Raw genomic sequence first — 10,219 nt, 5'->3', positions numbered from 1 at the left:
TACCTTTGAGTCTCACTCTCTGTAACTGAGTAGTAAGATGCCCTCTAAAGATCCACAGAATGCACACTTTTCTTTTCTCACCCCCCTCTTCTTCTTCGCTGTAGTTGCATAGCAACAGAGGAGCTGCTAGCTCCAGTTGTGTTGTGGTGGGAGCGTGCTGCACAGGGAGGCACTGGCTCAAGATTAAGCCGGTCTCTGCTTCAATTATGAATGGGCTTCCACTGCCACACGGTTCCAAAATGGCACCACTCAGATTGATAAGACACTGAGGCACTCTTTGGTACACTTAACTCTTTTACTTCTTTCCCTTAGGGAGGGGGAGCAGGACTTTAATCAGAAGTATTGAACTTAAATGATTAGAGGAAGCAAATGAATAATTAACTGGCGGGAAAGGCTTGGTTATGATAAGACTCTTGTTGATGGGAATATGTGAGGTTAATGATTGGGGTCAGTCTTGAGAGCAAATTAGAGTCTCTAGTATCACTCTACTAGTAAGTGTGGGTTTGTGTGTGGTGCTGAGGAGGTGGATGACAAAGGCTGACATCCTTTACTACATTTCACTTGAAGTGCTGAGATGAAAACAGCTAATTGTTTAGTACTCTGATCAGCTTCCAGTCAATATTTTCTTAACAAAACTCAGAATGGTTGATTTACAGCAATTTATGTGTGGTGGAGGTGGGTTGCAAATGGGCTTGCAGTGTGCAAAAGTCTTGAGACACTTAATTTCTAGATTATTTTATTTTGCTTCCAAGGAGCCAGATTTTCTCGAATTTTTAAGAGAAATTCAAGGTGGGCTCAAAGTGGGATTTCAAAGTTTTCTTGTGCTTTTTCAGTCATTTCCAGTCCAGTCCTTGTACCTGACCATTTTCAGAGGAGCTGTTTAACACTGACCGATGCATCATTCAAGAATAATATAAGGCAACTGAAGAAATTAACCAGTGTTGCACCTAAAACAGATGCCTTAGCAAAGAACCTATTTTTAGTAGTATGTTAAGGTACTTTGCTACTGGCAGTCTGTTGCAAAAACATATAATTAATTAAAGTCTTACAAAAATGCCCAAGATAGCACAGCTTGATGGGCAAAGGTCTGTCGACAGACCAGGTCAGCACCTGGACTCTTGTACTACAAAGAAATCGTGCTCTCCAGAGAACACGAGTCCAGTGGCAGCGTGCTTTACACCACTGCATCTGACGCATTGTGCTTGGTGATGTAATCTTTGGCTGGAGCTGCTCAGCCATGGAAACCCGTCCATGAAGCTCTCTGCGCACTGTTCTTGAGCTAATCTGAAGGACACGTGAAGTTTGGAGGTCTGTAGTGACTGACTCTGTAGAAAGTCAGCATGTCCTGACTCCGCTCTGCGAGTTTACGTGGCCTACCACTTTGTAGCTGAGTTGCATTCCCAATCACTTCCATTTTGTTATAACACCATTAATAGATGAATAGCTGACGGTGGTACATTTAGTAGAGAACATTTTATTCATGACTGAACTTGTTGCACAGGTGGCATCCTATCACAGTACCACGCTGGAGCTCACTGAGCAACTCATTCCTTCACATATGTTTGCAGAAGCAGTCTGCATGCATAGATGCTAACTTTTATACACATGCGACCACTGAAGTGATTGGAACACCTGAGTTCGATGATGGTTTTTAGCAATAGTGCACTTTTCCAAAGTTTGGTGGCCCATAAATAAAGGTGGTCATTCCAAATATTGACTTTTGAGCTCGTTTGAATTATGCAAAATCATTTTTTTCCATGTATGTTTGCACATAAATTGCTGCACCTATTTCACATTGCTTTATCGAAATATAAAGAAATTAGGGTTGCCTGATACTTTATGTCCCACAGTACTGTGTGAGATTTGCCCACTGGATGAGTAACAGCGGTGCCACTTCAGTTGACGTCCATATCTCCGACTGTAACTATGCTTTTGTCTTTTGTCTTGCATGATATCCACTGAAGAACAACAGCCAAGCGTAGCTTCTGCAACTCGTATTTTTTTTTATTATTGCAACCAACTGGAAGACAATACATCACATAAACATCATTGTAGTTTCTCAGAAAATGGAAAACAAAATAAAACAACATTTATATATTTTTTGCCACGGTATTGGACAACGTTGATATTTACATGTAGTGATGAAATAGGTCTTGAAATCATTCTTTGGCAATATGATTTGCACAATAAGGAGAAAACTGAACATTTACTGAAAAAGAAAAAAAAAACAAAGAAGAAGAAGAAAACAAGAAAACAACACCTGGGTGTACCCTGCATCACATCGCACAGATCAATAACAGTTTTGCATTTTGACATCTCTAACCTATGGCTTTCCAATATTCAGCTCAGACAGTCACGGAAAAAATAAAATAATGGCAGTATTATAGATAAGTCTGTCAGAGAAAGAGAGAAACAAAAAGAAACAGGAAAATTTAAAAGGCGCGTAAAAACGTCAACAAATAATAAAAAAATAATAATAATGGCAACTATTCTTCTAGGAGCTTTTTGTGGTACGTTTGGCAGGTTTGAAAGAAAACACTTTGCTGTTTGGGGGCTTTTCAGGCAGTGAAGTGGATGCACTTTGCTTTAATACGTCCAGGTACAGTTCATGTGTTTTACCAGGACTCAGAGGTGAACAGATCTTCTTTCCTGCATGTCACAGAGTGAGCCCGAGGCAGAAACCCCCAAAAAACAAACGTGCGCTGCTAAAGCGACACGTTCTACCCCCTCGACATGCCTCTTGCCAACTCAACGCGGTTACTAGTCACCACAGCGGCGGATTGGTACATCGAATACAGCAGAGTGCTTGACCCGGGAGCACTCAGACACACATCAGACGACAGACAGATGGCACACAACGACAACACTAACAGTGTCTCCTTTACCCCCCCCCCCCCTTTTTTTTCTTTTTTCTCTTTATGGGTACCACACAAAATGCAAGGCCAGTGATGCATGCTACAGGTGGCGAAAGACTGTGCCGGTGGATGGGAGCATGCATTTGTTTTCCTCCCGCTTGGCTCGCTGACGATCGTTCAACGTCTCTTCAGCTCAAACAAACCCCCACCCCACCTCTCCCCCGTCTGGCTCTGCTGCTACAGCCAAAGCCCAGCCTACGTTTTCACCTAAAAAGCGGCTTTATTTTATACGCAGACGAGGGTCGGATAATACTTGTGCGCGCATTCCCGTTTTAGCCATGATGCACCTGGGGTTAAAAATACTGTCTGTAAATCAGAGAAAAGAAACGTCCCCTTCCCATGTCGTCTTTTTTTTTCTTTTCTTGGAGATATGAGGGCATCTACAAGGTCTCCCGCGCCCCTTTCAAACATTTACACCGAACAATGCCGATGGAGAGGAAGGACACGCGTACATTTACACACTGAAGTAAAAGTAAAAACAATACTGTTATAAATAAAGACAGGTTCTGTCGTGACAACAGAGGTACTGAGGGCAGGCAGGCAGGCACGATGTTAAAGGGTGTGTGTTCCTGGGCACACAAACGCACACACTCCACAGACGTGTTCTGGGATAACACCGGGTTTAACATTGAACACCTAAAACAATTAAATAAAAAAAAAATAAAAGAAATCACTGTACAGGCAGAAGTTGTCGTAAGCCCACCCCCCCAAGAGGTGTTTCAGCTGGCCTACGTTATAAGCCTGAACCCGAAGCCCAGAGGTGGCGTCCTTTGGGCCTCTAATTGCAGAGTGATCTCCCACGTTTCCTCCCTGAAGACGTGTCTTTGAAAGCCCGCTCAGAAAAACAAGGAGACGAAATAAAAAAAAAGAAAAGAAAATCTCCAATATAATCACGGGTATAAGAATTGGCGGCAAAACTTTTTTTTTCTTTCCTCTAGGATCAAGGTTTATATGAAAATAAGTCATGCTTCATGCTAAATACATCGTTTATCTTACATGATCTTTGAATAAAAAAGATTTGCTTTTTATCTTATTTACAAGCACCCATGCAATATAACTGAGAAAGTCCTGCAGGTCAAATTGCTTCAATTAAGAAAAAGGAAAAAAATAAAATATTTTCTAACCTTTTTACAGAGTTGCCCGCACAGGGGCAAATTGCTTATATCTTTATGAGGGTAGAGTGAGGGTAAACAGACACAAACAGAAACCTAAACCCACAGTTCATGTATATAGTTCTTTGTCAAATGAAGAGGAAGGTGGTGGCAGCTACTGGCAGCTATGATATCTATACCAGGTATCTACGTCGTCTAATGGAGAGAAGTACGAGGGGGTGGAGGGAGGAGGTTTTACATTATGCAACAACAACAACAAAATGAAGGAGATATTGCCTCAGACCCGGCACACTATCCGTCTCTATGGTGATAAAACATGACCTTTTTTTTTTTTAAATTTTAATATATTTATTCTTAAATACTATGAGTGCTCTTGAAATAAACCATGTCTTTACCCATGATGCTTTTTATTATAAGTGGCGTAAAATAAGTGCATGAATATATATCACATTGGGTTTTACATTTATTTCCACACTTAAGGTCACTCGCTCTCTCTCGTTAGCTCTACTACGCCATCTTTGAACTTTTTTTGTGTTTGTTTTTTTTCTTGTCAGCTGTCGTATCGGCTACATGAAGCAACCTGGTCGCTTATCTTTGGCACAGTCTCACATTTGTGCTCGTGGATGTAGGAGAGTGATGCCGGCGGGCGGCCGACCCGCCTTTGCCGGCATCACTGCAAGATTGCTACAGATTCACATAGAAACAAACAGGTAAGACAAACAGCCATCATCAGCTCCCGCCCTCCCCCTCCCGGCAACGTGACTCGGTTTTGTCGCGCTCGTCCAAATTAGTGACAAAACGTGCTTTTGTTTTTTCCTTTTTTTATGGCTTTCATCCCCTTTTTAAACAACAAAAAACCAACAAAGACATATGAGAAATACCCATCGATGTTTAGTGTTGCTGAACATGTAGGAAAACATAGATTTTTGATATTGCCACAAATAAGTAGGATTCACCTAATGCCCTGCAGATAGATAGAGGGAGATGACAAGTGTCCGTTGAGACTAATGCTGTAGTAATGTTACCTGTTGACCTAGTTGTGTGTGTGTGTGTGTGTGTGTGTGTAAATCTGTGTGTGTGTGTGTGTGCTTGGAGCTATAAGCCGTCTGTGTGTGTGTGTCTATGCTTTGTTCTATGTGTGTGTGTCTTAGTTTCTCAGGGCCTCTTTCTGCTCCTTCTGGCCCTTGGCGGTGCGGTTTGTGATGTTGTTGAGGCAGGCTCTAACCCCCGCCAGGTGGAGCAGCGATCCCGCCGCCTCTTTCATCTCCTCGTCGTCGCTCTCCGGCGGCTTCTCCACCGTCGCCGCGCGCCGCTTCTTCAGCGGCAGCGTGTCACTAATGCCTCTCGCTCGGCTTTTGGTCCAGGGCAAACTGCTCCCAGCCAGAGTCCCGGCTCCCCCCAAACTACGTCTCTGTCCGCGCGGGGGCTGCTGGGAAATGTAGGTAGTGGTGGTGGCGGCAGTGGTGACGTGAGAGTCCAGTGGGATCTCCCGGGGCTCGGGTTTGACGTCTGATTGGATTTCCACGGCGATAATGTCGTCGTCGTCCACGGGGGAGGAAGGGGAGGTGACCTGGGAGGAGCACAGCCTGCTGGGGGATTTGGCGGTGCTGTAAGTGTGGTCGTCCTGGAGGTCCTCGCCGCAGGGCGGAGGAGAGTAGCAGGTTGGGCTGTCCTGTCCTCGGCTTAGATAATCGCCCAGGGATGATCTGTATGGATCGAGGACACAGAGCGGGAGAGAATAACGTTACTCGTGCTGTCACACTGCCAGGCGGGCTGCCTGCCTGGACCTGCTTCACTCCACTGACACTCAAGCTTCTCTGCTTTACTAGAAAGAAAGTTCAGGTTCTAATCTATCAGCCACAAATAGCTCCCTCGGGCCTCATGCGCATATTTCTGAGGTCAGATAAAAGCCCGTATTTCACAAAGACTCAGCCATCCTTTTCAGAAACGAGCTGCCTCATTTTCAGATTGCCACCTTTGCGCCCCCCACCCCAATGACACGGTGCATTTTTAGCAGCACCCATTGTCTCGAAGGTTGCTCAGCACATAAAGAACCTTGCGAACTCTAAAGTCAGAGCGCCTCGACGGTGACGATTCTGCGGCGAGGCCGTTTAACTGTTCGTCCTCGTTACACTGCGACGCCCATTTTGCTCTATTAGTCAGGAGACACTTTTCGCTGTAAAGCGTCAAAGGACGGCGTGGGATGGGGGTTAATCCTGACAACCCATAAATCAAAAAGTAGCTTCAGCAGCGTGCCCTGTCCCCCCGGACATCCCCCCCTCCCCCCAGAATGAGAGCGTGAGCATATTAATATCTCATAAGAAAAACATGCACTCCCTTACAGTGATCAAATATTCACTGCAAACCTTTAGTGAGCCTTTCGGGTATGTTTAATTCATTATGCAGTGCAGGCCATCATACTCTCGTGCTCCTGTGATGGATGTGCATGTCCGTGCATGCTCCCAATGTTCTTTGAATCACGAGGCCTCTCCCTCTAATAAACCTGTTTGTGTTTGTGTGTCTGCGAGAGGCCATTATATAAACACACCTGGATGAAACGTTGTGCACGGCGGGAAGCGTGTGAACGCCTCTGACTTTCGAGCACAATAAAGATGTAATTATGTAAACTATCAGTGGAAAATTTGGGAGCTCCCCGAGCTTTGTGCCACTGCATGTAGGTGCAGGCGTGTCTGTGGGAGAGGGAATGCGTCTGTGCAGCCCCCGCTGGTGTTAATTATACGTTTGAAGGCAGCAGGAGCAAAGTTTACCCACCTTATGGCCGAGGTTCTGCTCCCCACAGGGCTTACAGGTAAGGGTCTGATAACAGGGAAGAGGGCCTGGCTCCTGACACGGGCGCCATTTTGGATCACACCTCGAGGAACTGAAAGAGAGAGCAGATGGAACATCAGTTACACGCAAGACACGAATCAGTTTCAGTGACGAGCGGAGGGATAAAAAAAAAAGAAAGAAAAAAAAAAGCCAGCAACAGAAGAAGCTCCTAAAAAAACAAAAACCTCTCAGATCCGACCTCCATAAGACCCGGGAGCAGCTCGATGAGCATCCACTGTCCATTCGAGGAGGCCAACGGGGCAATATTGATGAGCGAGGCAAGGTTAAATTGAGCAGGAAAGCGTCATAAATGAGTTAAGGCCGCTGCAAATCATTCAATTACCAACGACCGCTGGGCACGGCCAAATCCAGCCTGCCTGATACAGCAGCCGCTGGAACGCAAAGGGGGAAACCGCAGATCTGAAAATCTGAAAGGCACATCTGTTTCGAACCCAAGTGTTAAAATAACCAAGTAAATCTATTTTTTGAGGGAGAAAAACGGGACGAATTCACATCTTTTTACGTTACTAATTTATCTGCTGATCTTTTTTATTGGTTCGTCTCAAATGTCAGAAAGCAACATTTTCCAAAGCGGGTTAGTATTTTGAAATTAAAGCTGCAGATAAAAATGATTCAGTGTCTATTTTATGAAACCGTCATTAAATTTCACTTTTTCCCCCCGTTTCATCTGAACCTGAAGCCTGAACAGGTCTCTCTTGTAAATGAGACTTTGTGTATAAATAAAGGTTAAATAAAGACATTCAATGACTTTATTTTTTTTACCTTCAAACTTTATTCAGTGAAGAAAGTCTTTTACTGATTAATGGCTGTGTGGCAAATACATTCAGTGGTTATCTAGGCAACAAGACTTCCATTTCTTTGTGTCAGACATGAATATAATAGTTATCATGACTTTTTCAACTAACTTTTAACTACTTGATCACATGACAAATGGCCTATAAGACTTCCATCATTAGCATTAAACTTGAAGGTGAACTAGTAGCTCAACAGATCAGTGTTAACGCCACAGTAAGAAGCTCAAAGAACCCTCAGCAGACCTGCGACATCCGACTGCGTTGGGCAGCGAGCTCTATTGTTGTGGAAGAAGTTTGTCTTCCAACAGTCGTCCATCTGGTCTAGGCAAGAAAAGCCTTGGTCAGGGAGGAGGAAGTGTAGCCAGTGGTCACGCAAACCAATTTTCAAAGAAACTAAAGAACCCACCAGAAGGACAACTCTGCGGCACTCTGCCTAAGTGCCATTTTACTCCGCTGAAAAAACAGGCATATGGCAAGCCCACCTGGAGTTTACCAAACGATACTTTCTGCAGACTAATGAGACAAAGATTGAATTCTCATGTCTGGAAAGCCAAGCTTTTCTACTGGCAAAGACAGGTGCTGCTAATCACCTCGCTAATGTGGTCACCACATTGAAGCATGATGTGACTGGTGCAGAATACAGAGAGGTCACTGGAGAAAGAAACCCACACAGACAACATCCTGAAACACACGGTCGTGGAAATGGACTGGCTTCGGAACAACTTGGGCCTAAAAATCTGTAGTGACAGACGAAGGTTACGGCTTACAAACCTGAGCCAATCTAACAGCAGGCAGAAAAACGTCCAACCTTTCACCTTGATATTTTAATATCGTGTGTGTGCAGCTAATGTATGGAAATTAGCTTAGTTGCTCCTTTTTGCTGAGAGTTACGTAAGAAGATTGATATTATTCTCGTGATTGTACGGTAAATGTAGAGCTGCAGTGCAGCGCTAGTTAGCTTAAATTAGCTCAGTTTAGCATAAGATAGAAACACTTAAACAACAAAAAATATGATATATATTCATTTATTTTTGATTTCCTAAAAGTTGCTGTCTGGTGGCAGACAGTTTATATTAACTTTAAAGAGAACCACCCTGACTGTTAGCTTTTCTTTCCTCTCTTCACGCTACACCAAGCTAACCGGCTGCTAGCTGTAGCTTCATATTTAAAGTACAGACAGTTGACAACATTTAAGAAGCTTCAGTCTTTCAAATAAAGTCACTTTTATGTGTGTAGAACAGGCGTTTATGCAAAGTGTTTTCCAGCTGCCCCAAAAATTCTTATATACAAAACTATAAAGAATGAAAACGCCGAGCTAACCACAAATCATGAAGAATAGATAAAAGAGATGGCAAATATAACCAAAGTAATCACTGAAAGAATAAATGTAAATACAGCACTGGGTTAAAAATACTCAGGAGGCAGAGCAGCTACTAGTCAGGTCTGTGAAATTTCGACATATGGTTTTAATTTGTAATTATGAAAGAGATTGTAAACTAAGGGTAGACAAAGTAAACTTTTACAGCTAACCTGCAATCAAGATGCTGGAGAAATAATGTAAAAAGTTTTTTTAGTATTCAGGGTGTTTAAGTATATACTAGAACTTTTTCTAGTTTACAACAATGCCTCAGCTGGAAAAACATTTCAGATTTAAGACAAACATTAAGAAGTTCCACATGATAATTTGTTTCTTAAGCCATTTCAGATTTTCCACCGAGGCCAAAGTCTTGTCTCTGGTTTCCTACTCAGACTGGACTGTGGCAGACCAGAAGGAAGATCTAAACAGGTTTTAAGCTTTAATTGTAATTTATGTGAATCTATATATAGTTTCTACACAGATTATACACTTTGAAGAGAAGAGAAAAGAAGAGCGTACATCTGATCCAAAAGCTCTCATTATTCAAGGCTGGCTGCTCACCACAGTCATCCCAGTTCCCTGGAACAGCTGTCATTTTCATCTCTGGGGTCAGTTTGTGTTTCGCAAACGATGACCTGCTGTTTCCTTTTGTCTGCCGCAGAAACATTTGTTAAGGTGTGACTGTGAACACCGTTCATCAAGCCATCAATACACTGCAGCTGAAGCATTTTTGGGAGGAGGGGTTAAATCTCAGCCCATACAGTGAATTTATGATCGATGTTATGAGCAGAAATTTAATTTGCCTCGAGAACCACAAGCTCATTAAAACATACAAGTCCCCCCCCATGTGGAAAGCAATCTTGTATATTTGGTTCATGTTGCCACACACACACACGAACACTCGTGCATTATGATTTTGTCATTGTAAGTGTGCGTCTGCTGCCTCTCTCTGGCCGCCTGTGTCCACAGTAATCTTATTGACTCCTGTTAGCGCGGCTCTGCCCCTGATATCTCCAGCTCTGCTCTCCATAACCTTATAAGTAAGTCCCTGCACAGAGTCTCTTTTGTAATCTTGATCACTCACTGCATGGATGTGTGCGTGTGGGCAGTGGTCTCCCCGGGTTGACACGCACCCACCCTTTCTCCTCCCCACCTCTCGTTCCAGTCAGGCTTTGGGTTACCATAGCAACG

General features: G+C 43.6%; 1 protein-coding gene across 1 annotated transcript in view; it reads right to left on the bottom strand.

Annotated features, from left to right (window-relative positions):
- Positions 1 to 1,979: 1,979 nt before the first annotated feature.
- Positions 1,980 to 10,219, bottom strand: part of ches1 (checkpoint suppressor 1) — an 83,390-nt gene continuing 75,150 nt past the window's right edge. Inside the window, exons 5-6 of the mRNA XM_026143270.2 lie at positions 6,800 to 6,908; positions 1,980 to 5,733 (exon numbers count right to left, since the gene is read on the bottom strand). Coding sequence (XP_025999055.2) covers positions 5,175 to 5,733; positions 6,800 to 6,908 — 668 coding nt within the window. The 3' untranslated portion in view covers positions 1,980 to 5,174. The remainder of the gene's footprint in view (positions 5,734 to 6,799; positions 6,909 to 10,219) is intronic.

The sequence above is a fragment of the Astatotilapia calliptera genome, chromosome 15 (assembly GCF_964374335.1).
Source record: "Astatotilapia calliptera chromosome 15, fAstCal68.1, whole genome shotgun sequence".
In the NCBI taxonomy this organism is placed as follows: Eukaryota; Metazoa; Chordata; class Actinopteri; order Cichliformes; family Cichlidae; genus Astatotilapia; species Astatotilapia calliptera.
Note: the sequence above shows the minus strand (reverse complement) of the source record. Positions and strands in the feature narration are given on the sequence as shown.